The sequence below is a fragment of the Dendropsophus ebraccatus genome, chromosome 6 (assembly GCF_027789765.1).
Source record: "Dendropsophus ebraccatus isolate aDenEbr1 chromosome 6, aDenEbr1.pat, whole genome shotgun sequence".
NCBI classification, from domain to species: Eukaryota; Metazoa; Chordata; class Amphibia; order Anura; family Hylidae; genus Dendropsophus; species Dendropsophus ebraccatus.
In genome coordinates, this window is record NC_091459.1 from 124751524 (window position 1) to 124776888 (window position 25365).

The 25365-nt window shown below is 44.8% G+C and overlaps 2 protein-coding genes across 2 annotated transcripts in view; both read right to left on the bottom strand.

The window, feature by feature from the left end:
- The window catches only part of TDRD6 (tudor domain containing 6), a 28190-nt gene extending 23058 nt beyond the window's left edge, over positions 1-5132 (bottom strand). Inside the window, exon 1 of the mRNA XM_069975861.1 lies at positions 61-5132. Coding sequence (XP_069831962.1) covers positions 61-4735 — 4675 coding nt within the window. The 5' untranslated portion in view covers positions 4736-5132. The remainder of the gene's footprint in view (positions 1-60) is intronic.
- Positions 5133-7585: 2453 nt separating this feature from the next.
- Positions 7586-25167, bottom strand: SLC25A27 (solute carrier family 25 member 27). The gene is made up of 10 exons (XM_069974008.1): positions 25052-25167; positions 23285-23473; positions 19873-19957; positions 17837-17959; positions 13022-13134; positions 12679-12763; positions 11506-11598; positions 10803-10905; positions 9665-9749; positions 7586-7772 (listed from the first exon to the last, which is right to left on the bottom strand). Exons 1-9 carry the CDS (start codon positions 25140-25142, stop codon positions 9678-9680), a joined length of 954 nt encoding a protein of 317 aa, XP_069830109.1. The 5' UTR covers positions 25143-25167; the 3' UTR covers positions 7586-7772; positions 9665-9677.
- Between the last annotated feature and the right edge of the window lie 198 nt (positions 25168-25365).

The following is a 25365-nucleotide window of genomic DNA, read 5'->3' on the forward strand; positions in this document are numbered from 1 at the left end:
TGGACCAGGTGATAAATGTCCCTTTAAGCAATACACTATTATAAGACTATTCTCTCTTACCTTCAAGTCCATCTGTGTCACTTTCAAGATGGGGGCAGGCACTGTCTATGACATCCTCTTCATGGTATTGACCTTCTACGGTGCTCTCTTCAGACTCATTTATCATTGGATTTGTGGTAGGTAAATCTCCATAATCCTGATCGATGACCACTAAATCTTCAAGACTTGTTTTTGTGGACTCGTCTGGCACTTTTAGTCCCTTACTCTTTGCGTCGTGCCAGAACTTTCTCATGTCGTCATTGATATCCATTCCATTACACTTAATGGTCCCACACACCATCGGTATATGGCACTGGCTTTCTTGTATTTCACAAATGGTTAATTCCAACACGTCTTGAGTAACTTTCTCATAGAAATAATTTTTGCTTTCTGGAGCCCAAGTTCCTGCTTTCATATCAAAATCCACCAGGCAGCACCAAAAAGCCCGAGGGGGAATTTTTACTAAGGATTCAGGAAGTTGTCGAATATTCTCTCGCCCAACCGTGTCCTCATTACCATAGTCAATAAACCTGACAGTCACCACATCTGCTTCCATCTTAGTAACCAGAGCCCTGTACCAGTTGTTATCCTCACTAAAGATGACGGTGCAAGGACTGCCGATCTGAAGGGAAGCTATAAACGCATTGCTCCTGACGGACTGTTCTCCGGCCTCTTGGACTTGTGATGCTAGAGAGTCCATATCTGCTGTTGAAAGTTGACACCAGAAACATTCGGGGCCATCTGCAGTACTGGCATACACTTTTATGGTGGCTCCTGGCTGTGGCAAATTCCAAGTAAAGGTGCTGACAGATTGAGCTACTGCCTCCCTGGAAATTTTGTTGACTACTTCCCTTGCTTCTTTGTTTTCCCCCTTGGCAAGTTCTTTGGGTGCAGTCAGCAGGTCATTGATGCATCCAAGCTCATCTTTAAGAATTACATTCCACTTCAGGCCATCTTGTCTCTGAAACTCACAATCTAGCTGATTGTCGCTTGTACGATTGGAAAACTCTGTCGCTATCTCCTTCAGGTTGGGTGCAGATGAAGCATTCTTAGGCTTGGCTAAGGAGCAGTGGATGCTCATGAGGGGAATAGACAGACACTTCTGTGGGAGACCATAGTGTTTACAGTCAGAGATGACAGATGTGTTCCCATAATCAATGTACTCTATGCATAAACCTTGCCTGTTCTTTCCAGTCACAACTCCCCGATAATACATGCAATCATCTGGGAAATAAGCACAAATGACGTTTCCCACTCGGATGTCTTCATCATGGAGCTCCTCGGCTGAACTCTTCTCCTTGTTCAGAATGTCTGACATCTCATCCAGTCTGGTGTCCTCAGTAACCTGCACATAGAAGTCAAAAACAGAGTTTGTGTGTGAAACATACACTGCTTCCTTCATCCCAGGGAGGATATTTCTCCTGGGAATATCACTTAAGGTCACTGCACGGGGTTTGGATGGAGACGGACGTTCAGCAGGAAACGTGGAGGACTGTCTTTGCGGCACAGACTTTCCACCTTGTTTGGAATCTCGTCCTCCAAAGTTTCCTTGATAGGAACCGCTGGGTGGTGCTCTCTGCATGGTTTCCGTCTCTCTTCGGGAACTGGGCTCTTGAAATCGAGATTTGTAGTCTTTGTTTCCCTCTTTATATTGAAAGCTTAGATTCTTTTTGAAACTGGTCTCTGGCTCTTGACTTATATCTAAATGACTTCTGGTATCAGAGTCTCTGGTCTTAAAGGTTTTCCCTACATTGAAGGAAGTCTTTTTTTCTTGGTTGTTTGCATTATCTGGCACTTTCCTTGAATCCTCTTGCTTGGAGGTTTTGGCCCGATAATCGGGTGGCGGATAATCAGATTTTTCTTTTAGGACTCTGGGACCCATCTTGCTTTTTATGGTTTCGTTAATCTTTTGATCGCCGTCAAACAGGTCCACCGATAATTTTCCATCTGTATCTTTTGCCACAAACAAGGCCTTTAAGGGTTTATCAAGAATGGTGTTTTTAAACCAGAATACAATCTTCCCAGGGACATCAGATGGGATATCAGACAAAGAACATTTTATTGCCTGAACAGGTAAAAGTAAGAGGTTGTGTTCACAAGACATAATGGGTAAAATGTCTTCTTTTGAAAGTTTTTCAGTATTGCCATAGTCAACAAAGAATACTTCATTGCTATCATTATCAGTCTGTAGGCCACGATACCAATGCTCGTCACTGAACTTTGCCAAACACAGAGAACCAGATTTTGGGGGCTTTTTTGTCTTTTGAGTTTCTATAACCTTTGTGATAGTTGCTGAAATCCTGTCTATGGCATTACTGTTTCTGGCCAGCTGTAGATAAAACAATAAAGGGGAGTCAACATAGGTGATATAGACCTCTTCCTTGTCTCCCAGTTTAATGTCATGCTTTGAATGGTAGTAGGTGAGAAGCTGTACAGACGGTGCCAGGGTTTTGTGGTGTAGATGGGTTGCATGGCTGCTCTGTACTAGTTCGTCACACACACTGGCAAAAGGGGTGTACAAATCGACAATATTAAAAACCTCATTGTCCAGGGATGCGGTAGCATAAACTATACAATGGAATTCAGTCCACTTGGAAGCTTTCTGAACAAACTGTGTAAAGACCTTGGTGGCTTCCTCGTCCCAGAGGAACGGATTGTTCCCTTTTGGAGTAATAATATTGTAGAGACTGCACTTAAAAGCCTGAGTTTTTAAATTGAAGAATTCACTGTTTAAGGCACGTAGATTGGTAAGGGGCACAGTTTCTCGATTCCCATAGTCCACATATAAGACTTCAACAGTGGTCGCTTTTGAAATGTTGATTGGAATCTCATTGATAAATGCTCTGTACCATATATCATCTTTTGGGCTTTTCGCTAGGCAAGCAAGTGTATTGCTGCTATATAAACAATTTGTAGACATGCAGTGTTTCTGTATGGCATCCATCAAGGAGCAGAGGTCCGCTCTGGATCTGGCATTCTGGCACCAGAAAAATCCAGGGTCCTCAATGTACGAAACTATTACCTCTATGGTTGTGCCGGGTTCAAACAACTGATCTTCAAAGGGAGAAAACTGCAAAGTCTCTGTATTCTCTTTGGTAGGATGCGAAGCTACAGTCTCCTGAACCTTAGGTATGTAAGCAGCAGCAGACGGCCTCAACACCACCGTAGCCGATTCACTCAGCTCAGCAATTTCACTAGTGGATTGGCCATCGACAGAATCGATTTCTTCAAACCTTGCAAGTCCTGCGTTGGCGAGGATTTTTCCTATGCACCTTTCTTCAATTCTGGATTGGTCCTGGATGTCTATAGTATACTCATCAGCATCTTTTGCCACCACGTGAATGATGAGGTATCTATCGGTGACAGCGATTTTGAAGGCTCTGATGGCTTCCTCACTCCAGACATCTTCTAGAGGATACGTATCTGCGATGGAGCATTTGATAGCCAGCGCCTGAAGTTTAGTAAATTTTGCGGGCAGTTCCTTAATGTTATACCAATCCACTGTCTCCAGTATCCCATCATCTAGGAAGTATACTTTCACCTGCTTTCTCTCATCCACAGATATAACTTCAGCACGGTAGTACAGATCTTCATACCTTGCACAGCACAATTGTCCTGGCTTTGGCACGGCTATGATACCCTCTAACTTTGAGGCCTGCGAATACAGCATAGTCATCCCATCTACCATTTCCTTATGTTCTGGCGTGTACATTTTAAGCCGAACCCAAAAACTGAAAGGGTCGATGACAAATACAATCACTACGTCATAGAACTTGCTCGTCTTAAGCTCCACCGGAGGGAACTTGGAGACATAAGAACATCTTTTAGGAGTTTGTTCCGTTGAGATGGTCTTTGCATTATCCTCTGGCAGTTCTGTGGCTTCTGGCAATGGTATCTGGGCCACCTTAGGGCTCTGAGATTTCATCTTAAAGTGCTGATTGAGGTCTGTGCCATCCTCAGTGAACAAGGTGACAAAGTATAAGCGTTCATAGGAGTTAAAGCACTCGATCTTGGCATTGACTTGATTGCCATGTAGCATAGTGCAGAACTCAGCAACCAGCTTCTGGTCCCAGTCCAGACCTCCATTGGGGATGTCATACAACGCACATGGAAACGTAACCACCGGCAACCGTAGGAAGTCATCAGCAAGGTATCTCAATGCACTTAGCGGGACAATCTCCCTTCCTCCCCAGTCAACGTGGATGACCGTAGCCAGAGGTTTGTCAACGAAGAGCCCCTGCAGCAATGACCGATACCAGTTCCCATCAGCACCTATAGAGGCACATGGCTGACCAGGGGCTAGAGCCGGTTGTGGCCCTTGATCTCCATAACTCTTCTGGAGTTGGTAGTATTGCTGCATGCTGTCTGAGAGCCTCTGGACCTCATGGGACATGCTCCTTAGCTGGCAGGAGAAGCAATGAGGAGCCAGCACCTGGGTGACCAGGACGGGTTCTGTCATGCCAATCTCCAGACGTGGGTAGTAGTAGTTCATGGTGCTATAGGGCTGGCCTGGGATGGCCATGTTGTTAGTGGCCTGTGGACTGACTAGGGTGCCGCCAGGATGCCAGAACTGCTGTCTCATACTAGTGGCCATGTTGTTTACAGGATATCTATAGGTCAGGGCCAGGCTGGTGGTCCTATTGTCTCCTGCAGCATAGGGGGGCTCAGGGTATCTGTAGGGCGATATGCCGGCCATACTGTAAGCCAAGGGCCCTGGTCACGTGGGAGGAGCAGAGCCCGCCCTAGGCCTGAGGGCGTAACTCAGCTTATATATGGCGTCCGGAGGCTTCTCCTTACCGTCAGGAACCCCCTGTATCCCTCACTTACAGTCTCACCAAACCGCCAACTAACGCCGGAGAACAAACCGGGACTGCGCCACAGCTACTGAAGCGGACGCGCTCTGAAGCCCCGCCCTAACGTAACTTCCCGATGCTGAGCGAGGGCGGCACGGCGAGATGACGTCACTACGCACCGCCCGCGCCAACAGAAGGGCAAGGTACGGGCAAACTAGCGGCTGTCCAACTGTAACAACCACCCCTACTAGACCAGATGGTATCGTCCATATACTATACGTCCTCGGCCCGATTTATAAAAGCGATCTAAAAGCCAAACTGACGTGGTTAACTATAGCAACCAATCACCTTGCAGCATTTACTGTGTATTCTGTGCGGGGGGGGAATGAGAGCTGTGCTGATTTTAATACAGCCATCCATAGGAACCAATCACAGCACTGCTTTCATTTTTCAATGTCAGTATAAGCTGCACTGTGATTGGTTGCTATGGGCAAGAACTAAAAACGAAAAGTTAAAGCAACCAATCACAGCACAGATTATACTGACATTGTGAAATGAAAGCAGTGCTGTGATTGGCTATTATGGAGAACAAACGCAACTGTCCCCCTAAGAACCAATCACTGCCCTGCTTCTATGTGAAATAAAAGTTGTGCCATAAATGGTTGCAATGGGGGAAGTTCTTTTTATCTAGGCCTTGTTTACACCTGTGTTCGTTTCCATTGTTCTGTGTCCTAAGACCGTAATGGAGATGAGGGCAGCACTGCATCTGTCACACATGATGGCCGCCGCCGATTGCACTATAATAGGGTCCATAGATTTCTGTTATGGAGACTCGGTTGCGCTGTTCATGCAGCTATTTTTGGTGGAATCTGCAACATGTGAATACAGACGTATACAGTTTCATAAATCTCCATCACCGATCTGGCTTTGCTGTGACAATCCAGCACACCGGGCCACAGATGAGACAGTTCATGTTTAAACCCACCCAAAAGTGACCATTTGGGGGTGTTCCTGTGCAGCCTCACGGATGGGCCAGATTTTAGATCTCAAAACTTTTATAATGTAACCTGTCATCATGTTTTTGCTATCTGGCCCAGGTGTAGTGTTGAACGGACCTGTGCAACTATTAGCATTCAGCAACGTTCTCTGAACCTGAATGTTCAGCATTGGATTATCGGCAGCGGCTAAAGAAGTTGGATGTCGCCCTAAGGCGTCTTGGAAAACATGGATAGAGCCATAGGCCATATCCGTGTTTTCCTGGCAGCCCTAGGGAAACATCCAACTAGGTTAGCCGCTGGTAATAAAATGGTAAATGTTCAGGTTCGGCAAAGTGTCTGCTCAACACTACCCAGAAGTCATCAGGGCAGTCCATGGAGGCTTCTACCTGCCCTACTGGTGTTCACTGATAGGCTGAGATCTATTAATAAAGGTTGTTGGGGGTGAGGAGAAGCTGTCAGGGACCACCCTCATGACTCCTGGTTCAGGCAGCATTAAAGTGATGACAGGTTGTGTCCCTCTATGAGAGGAAGTCTCTGTGCCCAAAATCTAAGTCCTTTGTTCCTTTAAAGTCTCACAAATGACAACTGATCAATAGGTTCACCCTATACTGCGTTTACATGGAGTGATAATTCACCCGATCGTACGATTAACGATTTCGAAGTAACGATTTTTAATTTTTTTTTATAACGATCAGTGTTTAGACGGAACGATATATCGTACGGAACGATCTGCGAATTTTTTGCGAACGACGATTTAAGAACATGTTGTAAGATCAAAATGAACGATTTCTCGCTCGTCATTTGATCGTTCGCTGCATTTACACATACGATTATCGTTCGAACTCGATCGTTATCAGGCAAATTCGAATGATAATCGTTCCGTGTAAACGCAGCATTAATATGTTGTACCAAAGAGTGCCCCCAAGTCTGCTACCTGTTCACCAGCCCCTCTATATCTGCCTATCATGTGTCATGTGACTGCCAGAACTAGTGGCTCTAGCATCATAGGTGTACATGATCGTTATGCTGTATGATATATCACCTGCACTTACGGTAGCTGGGTTTGACGTCTGTTTATATGGCACCGTTCTTCCACCTCTATCTAGTGATCAGTGGGGGTCTGAACACCCTGACCCCATCCGATTAAAAGTTGTGACAAAATTTCAAAAAGTAACAAAAATTTTTTTTAAGTGACAGTGACAATTTAAGTTTAAAATTGAATACATGTGTGCGTGAGAGTGTGTGTGTGTGTGTGTTCGTCCGCACTTGCCAGCCCAATGTTAGTATGTACGCCTAAAATTATACCATCTGGGGCTGTGACCTGGGGCACAGATCTATGCATATATCCGTGCTGTCAGTTTCCCTTTATTAAATGGCCACACTATCAATACAGGAATTGTTTGTGCAACCCAGCTGCTCAATAATTGTGCCGTGTAACGTCCCTGCAAACAAGCGCCAATCTCGTTTGCGTCCTTAAGAGTAAAACAACCCTAACAGACTAACAAATATAATAGATTTGGCCATAAATTTACATCACTTCTTGATTTCACCCTTTCAGTATACATAGGTCCAAATCCCCAGCTGTTGCATAACAACAACTCCCATCATGCCCCGACAGCCAAACATCACAGGCTGGCGATCACTGATCTAAATGATCTGTACAGCTACTCTGTTGCTCTTCTTTAAGCCGTGGACCTAGTTTATTCGCCCTTTGGACCATTAAAAAAAAAAAAAAGAAATACAGAATAACACACATAAAAGCTATAATATTTATTTTTTTTGTCCAGATAAAATAATTTCAGGTTTTTATACAAAAATAATTTAGGTCAGTGAAGAAATCAGCAGCAGGAAATCATAATCTCTTCTCTATGGTGAAGGCTTGTACTGTAAAGAATACTGCCCAACACTATGTCAGCTAGTGATTTACTCCAGGGCTTTATACCTGCAAGAAAACAATACAAATACAGAAGTAAATGATGATATACAGCACCATGAGCAATTATGTAGCAAAGTTCAGATGTGGCCTAATACTTCCATCATGGCTGTCACCACAAATCCACAACAAATGTACAAATGGAACCAGAATGTGACTTCAGTGGGAAATGACTGACTGTTCACATCCAATGGATACTATGGTGTACAGCAGCGGACCAGCAGCAGACCTCATTCCTTTCAATGACTTGAATAAAGAGACTCCATTCTGGCTGCCTTTCATGGGACTAAGAAGCGTGGTCTGTTGTGGATCTTTTGACCCTTCAGCTGTTGCAGAACTACAATTCCCATAATGCTTGGACACCCAAATGGCTCTCCAGGCATGATGGGACCTGTGGTTTTGCAACAACTCTATAAGGAGTGACAGTTTTGGGGATCCTCATCTGTTCCCAGGCGGGGTCCCCCCCTTGCACAATGCTGCAGGGTTACTGCAATATTCTGTGCTATGCCAGTCTACCCCCTGCCATCTCATACTGGAGCTCAGCCTCATACTTGCCTCGTCTGCCATAATACTCTACTACAGTTCTTGTCAGCATTCTCTTCCAATAATACAGATGTTGTAGTGTAACTACAGGTCCATGATTGCGAACCTATGACACGCGTGTCAGCACTGACACGCTAAGCCATAGCCGCTGACACGCGGCCACCATGCGGCCGCATACAGAAGAGTATGCGGTCGCATGCAAGCTCCAAAACAGCCCTGTGGCCTTATAGTGGGGCCTGACCCCACGACTTATTTCCCGCCCCAAGTACCGCCCGACACCCGGCACAGTAGCTGTGTACAGCCAGCTGCAGTGGTGCAGCGCTCCAGCCCCGTCTTGCTGCTGCCTCCAGGCCCCTCTTGCTGCTGCCTCCAGGCCCCTCTTGCTGCTGCCTCCAGGCCCCTCTTGCTGCTGCCTCCAGGCCCCTCTTGCTGCTGCCTCCAGGCCCCTCTTGCTGCTGCCTCCAGGCCCCTCTTGCTGCTGCCTCCAGGCCCCTCTTGCTGCTGCCTCCAGGCCCCTCTTGCTGCTGCCTCCAGGCCCCTCTTGCTGCTGCCTCCAGGCCCCTCGTGCTGCTGCCTCCAGGCCCCTCTTGCTGCTGCCTCCAGGCCCCTCTTGCTGCTGCCTCCAGGCCCCTCTTGCTGCTGCCTCCAGGCCCTCTTGCTGCTGCCTCCAGGCCCCTCTTGCTGCTGCCTCCAGGCCCCTCTTGCTGCTGCCTCCAGGCCCCTCTTGCTGCTGCCTCCAGGCCCCTCTTGCTGCTGCCTCCAGGCCTGTCTTGCTGCTGCCACCAGTGTCGTCTTCTGGCGCCACAGCCCGCATCCTGGACCGCAGCAATATTTTAAGTGTGTGTGGGGAGGGATGGGGGTCAGGGGATTGGTGTTGGGGGATGGTTCAGGTGGGGTGGGGTAGTGTGTGTGTGTATGGGGTCAGGTTGGGCAGTGTGTATGTGGGTCAGGTGGAGTAGTGTATGTGTGGATATGAGTCAGGTTGAGTAGTTTATATGTGTGTGTGGGGAAAAGGAAGGTGGGGGTAGTGTGTGTGGTGGGGGAAGGGTCAGGTGGGGTAGTGTATACGGAGAGATGGGGGTCAGGTGGGGTAGTGTGTGTGGTTTGTAGGTCACTTCACACAATAATTATTTTTTGGTATATTAAGTACAGTTATATATTACAATTACGTATTTTTGTTATTTAAACTATAAATATCACGAAATTATGGTGTGTTTTTTTTTATACCCTTTTTTTTGCCAAATGCTGACACACCAAGCTCAAAAGGTTGTCCATCACTGCTATAGGTGATCAATGTACAGACCTTTATCAAACAATAAAATAAAGAGGTTTTATGAGCCTCCAGCAGGACTACTTACTCCAAGACGAGGGTCAAAATGAACTGACCCCCCCAATCCGCCTGATCTGCTCATACGTCAGCCAGAAAACCAGGGACCAGGGAGCCTGCAAAATACGTCAAGCATATTACCAGAAATGAAGCCATTACCTTACAGGATATATCAGACAATTACTTAAAGTGTCACTGTGTTTTCTTTGTGTTTTTTTTTCTTTTTTTTGCAGAAATCAACAGTCCAGGTGATTTTAATAAACTTTGTAATTGGGTTTGTTAGGCAAATATGCCATTATCTGCATTCAAAATGACTTCCCCCAGGTCCCCCCTCCCTCCTCTCTCTCTCTCCCCTCCCTCCTCTCTCTCTCTCTCATCCACTGCTTATTATCAGGAAATCTAGACTTTTTTACATCAGTCGGGCGCTGTGTATTCTATGGAGAGGGGAGGGGGAGGTGGGATATTAGTCACCAGCAGAGAACAAAGGATTACACAGCAGGACCTGTGTGAAAGCAGGTATTCAGAGGTCAGAGAGGTCAGTGCTGACTTCAGAGGAGATAGCCCGGTGATGTAGCTATAAATTAACTCTTTGTTGTCTTGTTTTGGTGCCTCATCTCCCTCCACCCCTCCCCTCTCCATAGGAGAACAATGAAGACAGGGGGGAGAGCTTCAAACTGCTTTTTCATGATAAAAATGCATTTTTTGGCTAATAAACCCAATTACAAAGTTTATCAAAATTACTTGTACTATTGATTTCTGCAAAAAATTTAAACTACAGTGACACTTTAAAGGGATTATGCAGGGTTAAAAAACCTAATTGCTGGAAATGTGGAGTAATACAGCTCAGTTCTATTGAAGTGAATGGAGTTGAGGTGCAATACTACAGAGAATCTGAAGAAATCAGCTTTGCCTTTCTAATCCTCGATAACCCCTTTAAACAGCAATTGCTTATTATAGAGATATAGGTCATGAGGCGCAGAACTCCTGTAAATGGGGGCAATGGCCATTCAAGCAGGGTCCATTGTCGGAGATCAAGACAGCAGCCAAAATACAGAGGGAGATGAAGAGACTTCTTTTTGGGATGCAAAAAAAAATGGTGACCTGTCCAATATTATATTATTATTATTATTATTATTATATTAGTTTTAACAAAAAAAAAATTCAGTTACCATTCTCATCCATGTGGGAATAAAACCTTTGTAGAGGGACAGGAAGCCTTCCCCGCGGACAGCTTGGATGAAGCAATCTGTGGAAGACTTGTACAATATACCCCTGTAAGATACAATGGAGGAGGTTTATCAAACATGGTGTAAAGTGAAACTGGCTCAGTTGCCCCTAGCAACCAATCAGATTCCACCTTTCATTCCTCACAGACTGTTTGGAAAATGAAAGGTGGAATCTGATTGGTTGCTAGGGGCAACTGAGCCAGTTTCACTTTACACCATGTTTAATAAATCTCCCCCAATATATTTAAGGCAGCCATTCAACCCCAAAATGATAGATAAAAATAATGTGAGAATGACAGCTGAAGGCTTTATCCCCTAAACCAGGGATGGGGAACCTTTGGCCCTCCAGCTGTTGCAAAACTACAATTCCCATCATAAATGGGCAGCCAAAGCTAAAGCTTTGGCTGTTCGGGCATGATGGGAATTGTAGTTTTGCAACAGCTGGAGGACCGAAGGTTCTCTCTCCCTGCCCTAAACTGAGCAAAACTATTATCAAGAATTCTAACACTATTCTGTGCAAAAAATGTGCGATATTTGCAGTCCATATCTAGAATTTCACTATGATGTCATTCAAATTACTTCCCCTTAGTCCGGGTCTCCCTCCCCTCACTATATAGTAAAACGAGAAAAGAAAGAAGTTACTCACCGTCCATGCTTGTCCCTCGGTTGGTTCATGATCCTGGTCTTGATGACATCAGCCGGGGTCCCTAAAGTGGCAGCTACCAGTCCTGAACATATGCTGCCCAACAGATAAAGACAGACATGATGACCCCTACAACAACGTTACATCTACCCACAGCTAATGGCTTTAAAGGGGTATTTCACTCAAACGTAACTTTTCATATACGGTTCAGGTGCAGCACTCTTTTTCTTCCCTGAACCGTAACTTTTCATATGTTGCTGCCCATGGTGAGACTAACATTTCCTTCCATACTTGTTATTATCTATTCAGTCTCCTTCCCCCAGTTTTGAGCTGCTGCTTTCTGCTGAAAACACAAAAGTCTGTGTGGGAGTTATTCTCTCTGTCTCCCCGTCATCCCCCCTCCCATCTGAGATGGCTGATGTAAACAAGTTCCTGACTGGCTTTATCTGCAACATTGTAGCTTCTTTGTAATTCTTCGATGATTAATCAGAGGTCAAGTTGCTGATGAACTCACTGTGATTATCCCTCCCAGCATTGCAAAGAAGCTACAAAGTTGCAGTGAGGGACTTGTTTACATCAGCCGTCTCAGAAGGGAGGGGGAATTAGGGGGGAGGACAGAGAAAAGCTCACACACAGTTTTTTGTGTCTTCAGCAGAAAGCAGCAGCTCAGAACTGGAGGAAGGAAACTAAGTAGATAACAACAACAATGGAAGGAAAAGTCAGAGATTGACAGCTGATCCTGGTCACACAACAAAAAAAAAGGGCCATCAGAGAAATTAGTGATTGCTTACAGACTGCCTATTGCCATCTCATGGAGCCCTAAGACTCTACATCAGCTGGCAGTCTCAACAAGGTAGAAGACTACCCTATAACCACATGTGCAGACACTTCTTTGGGGACCCTCATACTTCTGAGGTGGAAGATAGTGGGACCCCATCATCAGTAAGTCTAAGGGCAGTTTCTGTCTCGGTCCAAGAAGAGCTTGTATAGAACTGTTTCATCATACAGGAGGGTCTGCTGGACGGACAGCCCACTAAGGGGACAGAAACACATGAAGTTTCCATTGGGTTACCATGACATCACATGACCCAACTGAAGAAAAGAAACTTATCCTGATTGAACAACCCCTTTTAATATCACTGCTCAGCCTCAGTCATATGTCTGAGAAGAAATTACCTAGAAATACTGTGACATAAGCTGTTGTCCTTAAGGCTTGTGTTCCGAAGGAGAAAGTGTTTCACAGAATCATAAGTAGTCAGATCTGAGGAGGAAAAAGAGAAAAAGTTATAAGGAATAACTCTGGGTCTATCGGTGATTATAGGGCACAAATCACATGGACTCCAATTTTTTGGGAAGACAGTGCCCCCCCATCCATCAACAGTGGTCTGTGGTTACATGGGGGTCTTACAGGTTGAATCCAGACCAATCTATAATCTATTCTCTGGATAGTTAATAAATGTTAAAATATGGTGGATTAAATACCCGTTTACACCCTTATATACATATAAGAGTCTCTTACCGCCCATATTTACCAGTGCAGCCCTTTGAACGTTCGGAACCCAACCTGCCCACAAGCCACGAACTCCTCCTTTGGACACAATAGTCACAAATGCATGATAAACCCCTCGAACTCTGAAAATTGATAGGTAAGATTGTCACAATTACAAAACCATACAAGTCAGCCTCTCTATCTATCTATCTATCTATCTGCAAATACACCATTTCACAATTCATATTTTTGACCATAGCAATAGTATAGTGATTATATTCTTGTATATAGGAGCAGTAGTATAGTAGTTATATTCTTGTATAAAGGGGGCAGTATTATAGTAGTTATATTCTTGTATATAGGAGCAGTATTATAGTAGTTATATTCCTGTATATAGAAGCAGTATTATAGCAGTTATGTTCTTGTATATAGGAGCAGTATTATAGTAGTTATATTCTTATATATAGGAGCAGTATTATAGTAGTTATATTCTTGTACGTTGGAGCAGTAGTTTAGTAGTTATATTCTTGTATATAGGAGCAGTATTATAGCAGTTATATTCTTGTATATAGTAGCAGTATTATAGTAGTTATATTCTTGTATATAGGAACAGTATTATACTAGTTATATTCTTGTATATAGGAGGCAGTATTATAGTAGTTATATTCTTGTATATAGGAACAGTATTATACTAGTTATGTATGTGCTGTTTGGGGGCAGCTTCCTCCGCTGGTGGTGCTGGCTGGGTTCTCGTGTGGCATTTTTGGGTTTGGTCCTGTGGCATGGGGGTTGCAGGGCCGTTCCATGGCCTCCCTTCCCTGACTGTGCACGCCTGCGGGGGTGGTGGTCGCTGACCGGCACAGTGTGGACTTAGTGTAGGGACCCATGTGTATCAGATACCTGCACGAGGTACATGGGGCAGTGTGGTTGATCAATTCACATACAGAATTCTGATGTTTTTTATGCAGCCGAGAGGTAATAGTATCAGCCATAGGTGTAAGGTGCAGCACTCTTTTTCTTCCCTGAACCGTATTATACTAGTTATATTCTTGTATATAGGAGGCAGTATTATAGTAGTTATGGAATAAAGCAGTAGGAGAAAGTGCTCGCACCATTGGTGTAAAGGGCTAGATAGGCTCAGGTGAGGCATATAGTGGCAGACAAAGAACTGTGTATACACTGGACTGTATCCGGGGGGTGCAACGGAAGAAAACAGGATACGGTATGACAAACAGGTAGATATAAAAATCCAAAGCACTTACCGGATTGCAACAGTCTTTCAGCGGTTTATTGCACAAATCATCACAACGTCCGTTTTCGCGTCAGATGACACTTCTTCTGGCTGTCCACAGCTGGAAGAAGCGTCATCTGACGCGAAAACTGTCGTTCGCTGTGAGGACGTCGACCTGCACCTCCCTCTCCCATGTGTTCGTATAATAGCATGCAATAAAGAATCTTGACTTCAGCCGATACGGTGAGTGCGCTTCACTGTCTCTACTGTTGCATTTATTATATTGCTCTTGTTTTTAGCGCACCCCGTGGCTGTAATTGATCTGCTTAGCTGGACTGTATTGCTTAGTACTGCTCATCTGCTGGTGATACGGAGTGAGTGGCTTGTAGTAGTGCCGGCCCCATTTGTCTACAGCTGCATATTATAGTAGCTATATTCTTGTATATAGGAGCAGTATTATAGTACTTATATTCTTGTATATAGGAGCAGTATTATAGTAGCTTTATTCTTGTATATAGGAGCAGTATTATAGTACTTATATTCTTGTATATAGGAGCAGTATTTTAGTAGTTATACACGACATGGAGACAAAGAGGAGCAGTCGCACATCCCACATATTGCTGACACTAGTGCCGCTAGGCCTATTTAAAAAAACCGTCAGGGTGTCGCTATATAATTTGATCAAACCATAATAGCCCCGTGTACCATGTGCAGGTCCCCTGGTTCAAACGGGTCCCTACGCAGTGGTGAGTGTAATACCATATTCATACTTGTGTTGTTTGGGGGCAGCCTTCCCCGCCGGTGGTGCTGGCCGGTTTCTGGTGGGGCATTTTGGGTTTGGTCCTGTGACATTGGGGTTGCAGGGCCATTACATTGCCTCCCTTCCCTGCATGTGCACGCTTTGCGAGGGGTTGGCGGTCACTGACCAACACGGTGTGAAGTTAGCGTAGGGACCCGTGTGAACCAGGAGACCTGCACGTTGGTACACGGGGCTATTATGGTTTGATCAAATTATATACAGACACCCTGGTGTTGATTTTTAAAATTGGCCTAGCGGCATTAGTATCAGCCATAGATGGGATGTGCAGCCGTTCCTTTCTCTCCTTGTCGTATTTTAGTAGTTATATTCTTGTATATAGGAGGCAGTATTATAGTAGTTATATTCTTGTATATAGGAGCAGTATTATAGTAGTTATAACAATGTGCAAAGTAGATCCGAGTTAGCACCAACGTTCATACAGTGTTTGCTATATACCCATGAGCTAGGATAGTTCCAAGTGAGGATTCTAGGCAACGGAGTGCAGCGTGGAGGTGCAAAAAGCTAAAACAGTATAGGTATAATCCAACCAAAAAGAGAAAAGAGCTTGCACTCACCACAAAATCGCTGCAGATAAAATCCTCAGTCCAGAAGATGTGTGGTTAACCACGTGAAATGGCTGTAGCCATCAGACACCCCTGCCTTCACTTCCCCTCCCCACACATGTCCATGGAGACTGAATAAACAGATTTTATCTGCAGCGATTTTGTGGTGAGTGCAAGCTCTTTTCTCTTTTTTGGTTGGATTATAGTAGTTATATTCTTGTATATAGGAGGCAATATTATAGCAGGCATATTCTTGTATATAGTAGTAGTATTATCGCAGTCATATTCTTGTATATAGAGGGCAGTATTATAGTACTTATATTCTTGTATATAGGAGCAGTATTATAGTAGTTATATTCTTGTATATAGGAGCAGTATTATAGTAGTTATATTGTAGTATATAGGAGCAGTATTATAGTAGTTATATTCTTTTATATAGGGAGCAGTATTATAGTAGTTATATTCTTGTATATAGGAGCAGTATTATAGTAGTTATGCGGTTCAGGGAAGAAAACAGAGTGCTGCACCTCACACCTATGGCTGATACTAGTGCCGCTAGGCTAAATAAAAAACACATCAGAATTTTGTGTATGAATTGATCAAGCCATACTGCCCCATGTACCTTGTGCCGGTATCTGATACACATGGGTCCCTACACTAAGTCCACACCGTGCCAGTCAGTGGCCACCAACCCCGCAGGCGTGCACAGCCAGGGAACGGGGGCCATGGGACGGCCCTGCAACCCCAATGTCGCAGGGCCGTCCCATGGCCTCCCTTCCCTGCACGCGCACGCTTTGCGGGGTTGGCGGTCGCTGACCGACACGGGGTGGAGTTAGCGTAGGGACCCGTGTGGACCAGAGGACCTGCGCGGTGGTACACGGGGCAATATGGCTTGATCAATTCATATACAGACACTCTGGTGTTGATTTTTAATATAGGCCTAGCGGCATTAGTATCAGCCATAGATGGGATGTGCAGCGGTTCCATTCTCTCCAGTTCGTGTTTTACAGTTCTCCCTCTCTGAACAGCTAGCACTCCTTTATAAGACCCACATGACCAAAGTTGGCAGGATATGCCTGTGCTCACATGTCTGGACCCTATGTCTTCCCCATTCTGTGAGAGCAGCAATGGTAAGTGTAATACCATATCCATACTTGTGTCGTTTGGGGGCAGCCTTCCCCGCCGGTGGTGCTGGCTGGGTTTTGGTGGGGCTTTTTGGGTCTGGTCCTGTGACATTGGGGTTGCAGGGCCGTTCCATGGCCTCCCTTCCCTGCATGTGCACGCTTTGCGGGGTTGGCGGTCGCTGACCGACACGGTGTGGAGTTAGCGTAGGGACCCGTGTGGACCAGAGGACCTGCGCGGTGGTACACGGGGCAATATGGCTTGATCAATTCATATACAGACACTCTGGTGTTGATTTTTAATATAGGCCTAGCGGCATTAGTATCAGCCATAGATGGGATGTGCAGCGGTTCCATTCTCTCCAGTTCGTGTATTATAGTAGTTATATTCTTGTATATAGGAGCAGTATTATAGTAATTATATTCTTGTATATAGGGAGCAGTATTATAGTAGTTATATTCTTGTATATAGGAGCAGTATTATAGTAGTTATATTCATGTATATATGAGCAGTATTATAGTAGTTATATACTTGTTTAGAGGAGCAGTATTATAGTAGTTATGTTTTTGTCCACATGGGGGCCAGTATTATAATAGTTATTTTCTAGTCCATAAAAGGCAGCACTCTACATTATATTGTTGCCTAGTAAGCAGCATTAGTTTATCTTGGCATTGCTCCTCCCAGAGTAAAGAGAGCATGAACTCTGTGCCCTACCTGGATAGGAGTGACAATCAGAAAAAAAAAAAAAAAAGAAATATTGTATTTTATGTCTAGTTTTTTTTTAGTTTCCATTAGTTCTCTAATTTCCCCAGAAACCAATAAGGGGTCCTGTATCCTCCCAGGTGATATACATAGAGTTGTGTTAAGTCTATATAAATGGATCAGACAGAAATCATTCTGGAAAGGTCTCTTGCTGCCAATGCAAATTCTGCTTTTTGGAGTTGCCGGTGGAGAGGAACACGCTCCACTGGTTATGTGCATAATGTGTATTGGCAGCAGCAGAGAATTCAGGACTCTGATCTCCCCTGTAGAGCAGATTATTAACTGAGATGCCACTGTCTAGTCTCTCCTCTGTCAGGGGAGGCCATGGTGATGGGTGCTGTGTTATACAAGTCGCTGCCCGCACTCACCGAGGTGGTTTCCCTTCAAGTCTCCTCTTTCCCTCCATTTGCATCTGGACTTTGACCAGATCTGTCGGACTTGCAAAAAACTGTCCAATAGCCCCGGCTGCCATACCCCCGAAGACAGCCTTCCTGAAAAGCAAATCATTCATAGTTATAGGACAGTGACTGAGAATGTTCTGAATGAAAGACTGGAGAACCTGTCCCTATGGCTCTAACATAACAACAACTTATTTAGGGAAGAATATGGAGTGTTTACAGCATTCTGCCTTGTGCTGGACAATGCCACAAGCAGAGGAGAAGGCAGCGGATAAATACAGAAGATGCAGTGTTCTACAGCAGCCTCAGGGCATGAAAACAAACCCCATGGACAGGCATGGTGGGGTTTCTTGTAGAATACAGCACTGTTTTACCTGTCTTGGGCAAACTCTTTAACTTGTAACTCCTGACTACAAACAGTCTCTTCTGTAGTCAGATTCAGTAGAAGCAAACTATAAATTTGTGGCACAGACCTATGTGCCACATATATCTTCATAACAAGTCAGGCTCAGATTTTTGATACAAAGCGCCAAACCTTATATGGCGGCAAATTATGAAACTAAGGAATTATTTGGGGTGCTTCATGCCCATTGGGTACATTATAAATGCCTGTTTAGGTCAGCCCTCCTAGTGATCGGAACCCTAATGGCAATGGCCTCTCTACAGCACTGTCTTTTTGCCCAAACCAGATTGAAACTGTCAGTAGTAGAACCACCATCCTCCTGCAAAGTAAAATAAGATAAGCCTACGAGAGCGTAACTGCAAACTCAGCTGAATATTTTCATCCCACTTAGCACTAAACAAACAAACCCAGGGAAGCCGACCCCGTCACTGCCCCAGCATGCCCTCACAGGGGTGGTCAGCTGCCAGCAGCCAAAACTGATGGCAGGCACAGTGGTATGAGGGCAGGTATGACGGGGACAGCAAAGAACATGACATACAGTATCATCCCTTTAATCTGACATCTATAGGACCTGACGGATGCTGGAGAAACATGGAAAGGGCTATATATATATATATATATATACATATATATATATATAGTTAGTGACGTCTGTTTGGCCTTTGCTGTATATAAAAAAATAATAAACTGTGTACATTACCTCTCCACGCTCCCTGGTGTCTTCTGGTTTCTACACACAGCTGCTGGTACAACTTCCGAGCCAGTCTCTCAAGTGACAGGCCGCCAGGCTGCGGCTGTCTCGTTCCGATCTGAAGTTCTGGCGGTTGCAGGACCAGGCAGTAGCCAGGAAGACTTTGGGGAGCGGGCAGAGGCACCGGGGAGCATGGACAGGTATGTATGAACTTTTTCTTTTTTTTTGTGTGTGGGGGGGGGGTTAATGAAATGAATAACAACTTTGCATTTAAAATATACGCCATGTATTGTCATGTAGAGTCTCACCAGCTGTGCCAGTCACATATTATGGAAGGGCCAGAGCTTGGATGCCTAGTCGCATCAAAATTCACACCAGAGATCCAATGGTATGCCCTCACAAGTGACAGATTTTTCTTAAAAAATAAAGCCTGTTTACCGAGACTTCACCCTTAATCCTCATAGGTAAAGTAATATCCAAAAGAAGAAAAATCTCGGCACTCACGTCTTGCTGCAATTCCGTATTTATTTATATGAACATAGGACGCTGCACACGTTCTGACCTAGCAGTCTTTCCCAACTGCTGCAAGACGTGAGTGCAATACGGAACTGCAGCAAGACGTGAGTGCAATACGGAACTGCGGCAAGACGTGAGTGCAATACGGAACTGCAGCAAGACGTGAGTGCCGAGATTTTTCTACTTTTAGATTTTACTTAAAAAAGAAGCCTTATAAAAGGTTAACAACAGGGCACAAAGCTGATGGCTCCCGAGCTTTGTCATAGGGCAACACACAAAAAACATTGGGGTATTGTTGCCCTGTCCTAGCTATGCCCAGTCTCATCCATGCCATCCTTACATCATATACAAGTAACATAAAATGTCAAAGAATAAGGGAACTACCTGCCCACCTACCACAGAGGAAACGCCTCCCCTTCTCCTTTTCCCAGTGGCGAGTCTCGTAGCTGCTCATAGGCCACCATGCGGACCCCAGAGTACACTGCGACAGGAGAAATAAGGTCACTCCATATCACATACATACTTACACAACTTTCCAAAAAGACAGAAAAATGTTACCTACCATAAACATACATAAGCTTAAAGGAGAAGTCCGGCAGATAATAAAATCCGGCAGGGGCAGGGGGAAACTGATAACAAATACTGACTTACCTCTCCCCTGCCCAAGTGGGCATAGGGACTGGCCTAAGGACACCCACCGGGCTCCAGGATCTCCGAAGCTGACATGTAACGACGTGGCTGATGGACTGGTCACTCATCTGGGGCGGGACGCAGCTCCAGTTACTGATTGGTTGAGCAGCCAGTCTATCCCCCCAATGTCAGGATGTCATCACATTGAAGGAAAAATGACTTCCAGCAGTAGTGCTGCGGCCGGTCCTACTGCTCACCGTGGGTACAGGGAGAGGTAAGGGCCCTATTACACAAACAGATTATCTGACAGATTTTTTTGAGCCAAAGCCAGGAATAGACTATAAACAGAGAACAAGTGATAAAGGAAAAACTGAGATTTCTCCTCTTTCCAAATCCATTCCTGGCTTTGGCTTAAAGACATCTGTCAGATAATCTGTTAGTGTAATAGGGCCCTAAGTTAGTACTTGTAATTAGAGATGAGCGAACCTGGAGCATGCTCGAGTCCATCCGAACCCAAACTTTCGGCATGTGATTAGCGGTGGCTGCTGAACTTGGATAAAGCCCTAAGGCTATGTGGAAATCATGGATATAGTCATTGGCTGTATCCATGTTTTCCAGACAACCTTAGAGCTTTATCCAAGTTCAGCAGCCCCAGCTAATCAAATGCAGAATGTTCGGGTTCGGAACCCGCTCATCTCTACTTGTAATTAATTTCCCCCCTGCCGCCTTTTATAATCTGCCGGTCCTCTCCTTTAACAGTCTCCGTCCCCCAGCTATTGCTTTAAATGGGTTGTTCACACAAAAAATTTTTCTTTCGAATCAACTCGTGCCAGAAAGTGCCAGAGATTTGTAATTTACTTCTATTAAAAAATGTCAAGTCTTCCAATACTTATTAGCTGCTGTATGTCCTGCAGGAAGTGGTGTATTCTTTCCAGTCTGAAGAGAAGGAGAGGTTTTCTATGGACATTTATTACTGCTCTGGACAGTTCCTGGCATGGACAGAGGTGGCAGCAGAGAGCACTGTGTCAGACTGGAAAGAATACACCACTTCCTGTAGGACATACAGCAGCTGATAAGTACTGGAAGACTAGAGATTTTTAAATAGAAAAAAATTACAAATCTCTGGCACTTTATGGCACTTGTTGATTTGAAAGAAAAAATTTTTTGTGAATGACCCCTTTAAGAACAGAATATATGAGAAGCACCATACACATCAGTGTGTATATATACATATTCAATATGCAAGCCAGGCAGGATGTTGATGTTACATAGTTACATAGTTAATACAGTTGAAAAAAGACACATGTCCATCAAGTTCAACCAAGGAGGGGATGGATACAGGGAAGGGGGAGGGGTGATAGGTTCTATACATATGCATCTATATTATTTTGGTCTAAGAACTTGTCTAGCCCTGTTTTGAAGCCCTCTACTGTTTTTGCTGTGACCAGATCCTGTGGTAGACTGTTCCACAGATTCACAGTTCTCGTGGTAAAGAAGACTTGTCGCCTCCGGAGAGTGAACCTTTTTTTCTCCAGGCGGAGGCAGTGCCCCCTTGTCCTTTGAGGGGGTTTTACCTGGAACATCTTTTCCCCATATTTCTTGTAGGGGACATTTATATATTTAAATAAATTAATCATATCTCCCCTTAAAGGGGTAGTGCGGCGCTAAAAAATTATTCACAGAATAACACACATTACAAGTTATACAACTTTGTAATTTATGTTATGTCTGTGAATCGCCCCCTTCCCCGTGTCCCACCACCCCCGCCCGTGTACCCGGAAGTGTGTGGTGCATTATACATACCTGATCCGTGTCGCGCATGTCCGCCATCTTGTGCCAAACGTCATCTTCGGACGGACGAATCGCTGCCGCTGTCCCCCCTCCGCCGCGTCACAACTGTGCTCAGCTGCGATTGGCACAGTTATGCTCAGCCAATCGCGGCTAAACAACGGATGACGCTGCAGAGGGCGGCCGGCATTCGGGACAGTCGGAGCTGTTCGCCGGCCGGCTGAAGAAGACGTCACTGACTGAAGAACGGAGACGGGGGTCGGCACGTGACAGGTATGTATAGCGTACCACACTTCCGAGTGGGGGTGGTGGGACACGGGGAAGGGGGCCATTCACAGACATAACATACATTACAAAGTTGTATAACTTTCTAATGTGTGTTATTCTGTGAATAATTCTTTACCGCCGCACTACCCCTTTAAACGTCTCTTCTCCAGACTAAACAAATGTAATTCTTTTATTCTCTCCTCATAACTAAGATGCTCTATTCCCCTTGTTAGTTTAGTTGCCCGTCTTTGTACCCTCTCCAGCTCTAGAACGTCCTTTTTATGAATCTGGTTCCAAAACTGGACGGCATACTCCAGATGAGGCCGCACCAAAGCTTTATAAAGCGGTAATATTATATCCCTGTCCCGAGAGTCCAGGCCTGTTTTAATGCATGACAATATCCTGCTGGCCTTCTAATAGGATTCATTGGGGCGTTTGTGGTGTGGAATTAGGTGTGAACATGGCCTATGGATCTGTATCAGTTTTTGTTGCATGTTGTTGTTGCTTCCATCACACTTGATGGCAGGATGCAGCGCTATTCTTCTCATATGAGTGACAGGCACCGCAACGAAACCCAATGACCCCTATTGAGTGTCCACAGACACCGTGACGGAGTTGAATGGGTACTCCAACGAAAATCTTTTTCTTTCAAATCAACTGGTTTCAGAAAGTTTTAGAGATTTGTAGTTTACTTCTATTTAAAAATCTCACGTCTTCCCATACTTATCAGCTGCTGTGTGTTCTGCAGGAAGAGGTGTATTCTTTCCAGTCTGACACACTGCTCTCTGCTGCCACCTCTGTCCATGTCAAGAACTGTGCAAAGCAGGAAAAGTTCTATGTGAATTTGCTGCTGCTCTGGACAGTTCCTGACACGGACAGAGGTGGCAGCAGAGAGCAGTGTGTCAGACTGGAAAGAATACACCACTTCCTGCAGGACATACAGCAGCTGATAAATATGGGAAGACTTGAGATTTTTAAATAGAAGTAAATTACAAATCTGTATAACTTTCTGAAACCAGTTGATCTGAAAAAAATCTGAAAGAAAAATAAAAAAAATCTGCTGGAGAGCCACTTTAAGTAAAGTCATTACTCACAATTACCAATATCTCTACATCTATATTACCAATGTGGCGATAGACAGCTGGCGTCGCTCCCTGCCACAGCTTCAGCAGCCCCTCCTCCTGCACTATACCCATGGCAGTGCGCACCATCCCTCTGTAGGGCACCGCGGCGCCCCCTTCTCCAAGCTGTTTCAGCGCCGCCTCTCCTTGTATCTGCAGACGCGTTTTGGTGAGATCCAAAGGGAAGGTCACTAGTAATGGAGACAATAGTTAGATATATGCATGAAACAGCGCCACTCTTAGGTTACATTGGGTTTTGCAGTGCAAATGTTACTCAATGCCAGACACAAACTAAGAAAATAGTGACGCTTTTCTTTTTTTCTAATGTTATATGTTTCATTTCCGCTCAGATCTATATAAGCCGGCTCTACTAATATTCAATGACGTCCGTATTAGGCTATATTCACGCGTTTTTTCAGCTCCGTTTAAAATTATGTCCGTTATTTTGAGTCTAAAATAATGCACATCCTTTAGCAGCCTTCCCTACGGTGCAATGACGGCTGTTGGTACATTATTCTAGTTTGCTGTAACCAATTGGCATTTGGATGCGGCTTAATTGAATAGTCCATTGAATTTAATAGTAAAAACGGAGAAAGAACGGTGACAAAAGAAAAACTGTGTGTGAGCAACTAATAAAAAACGTCAACTGTTTGCATTATTTTGACGTCCTCGGTAAAAACGTCTGTCAATACATTGTGTGCATTGGTCTTCCCATTGACTTCAATGCATTGCAGTCAGTTAAATCGCGGCAAAAACTGACGTTTTTTAAATATCGAATTCGGACGCCTTTTCTCTATTGTTGACATTGTGTGAACGTAGCCTAAGGGCCCTATTCCACCGGACGATTATCGTTCGCATAATCGTTAACGATTAACGATCTCAAACGACCGCTATTGCGAAAGACCTGAAAGCGTTCACTCATTTCCATGGAACGATAATAGTCACTTATGATCGTAATTGCGATAGTTTTTCTTCGCTATTTATTTGCTATTGCGTTCGTAGATACGAACGACCGAACGATGTCTTATTCAATGCGAACGTTTTGCGAACGAGCAACGACAAAAATAGGTCCAGGTCTTATAAAGCGATCAACGATTTCTCGCTCGGTCGTTAATCGTTAACTGCATTTCAACCGAACGATTATCGTTTAGATTCGAACGATTTAACGATAATCTGAACAATAATCGTCCAGTGGAATAGGGCCCTTATCAGGATCTCTGCTTACAGTCAGTGAATTGGAACCTTCTTGCTTTACTTTATAGAAGGGGTAGGGAACCTGGGCTCTCCAGCTGTTGAAAAACTACAACTCCCAACAGGCCTGGACAGCCTAAGGCTGTCCAGGCCTGATGGGAGTTGTAGTTTTGCAACAGCTAGAGAGCCCTGGTTCCCTACCCCTGATCTACAGGCTGAATTCCCCTGCAAGCTTCATGTCACAGCAGGATTAGTGCTCTGTGAGCTCAGTGTCTCCTCAGCATACATCCTGATAGTTTGTTACAATGTGTCAGTGCAGTATATAATACAATGTATCAGAGAAGGGAAGTTTGGAGCCATTATAATAGTCATACCCTCATCCTTATAAACCAGGGGTAGGGAACCTTGGCTCTCCAGCTGTTGCAAAACTACAACTCCCATCATGCCTGCAACAGCTGAAGAGCTAAGGTTCCCTACACCTGATATAAAGGAACAGTATAGTGATCAGCTGCTCAGTACCTGCTGGGACTTGTAGTCCCACTGAGCTACAATACAAGGACACACACAGGGGAGTATACCTAGCTCTGCCACACTGGCCGCACAGGCGGACAGCACAAACTTGCTGAGCCGGGGCCATCTGTCCGGCAGAGCCCTGTCCTCGGGTGCCATCAACCTGCTGAAAAGACCCTAAACCCACCCCCCTAAACTCCCATAAACTACATGAGGCCGTGACGTCACCCGCGGAGCCTGACGGGAAACGTAGTTCGGACTTGCTCCCTTTTCAATTGTAAACGATAGGAGATGCAAACTCAATGAGTTAAACCCGCCCACCGCCGCTTCCCATTGGCCGGCCGCAAGGAAAACAGCTGCTGATTGGTTACAAAGTGTGTCC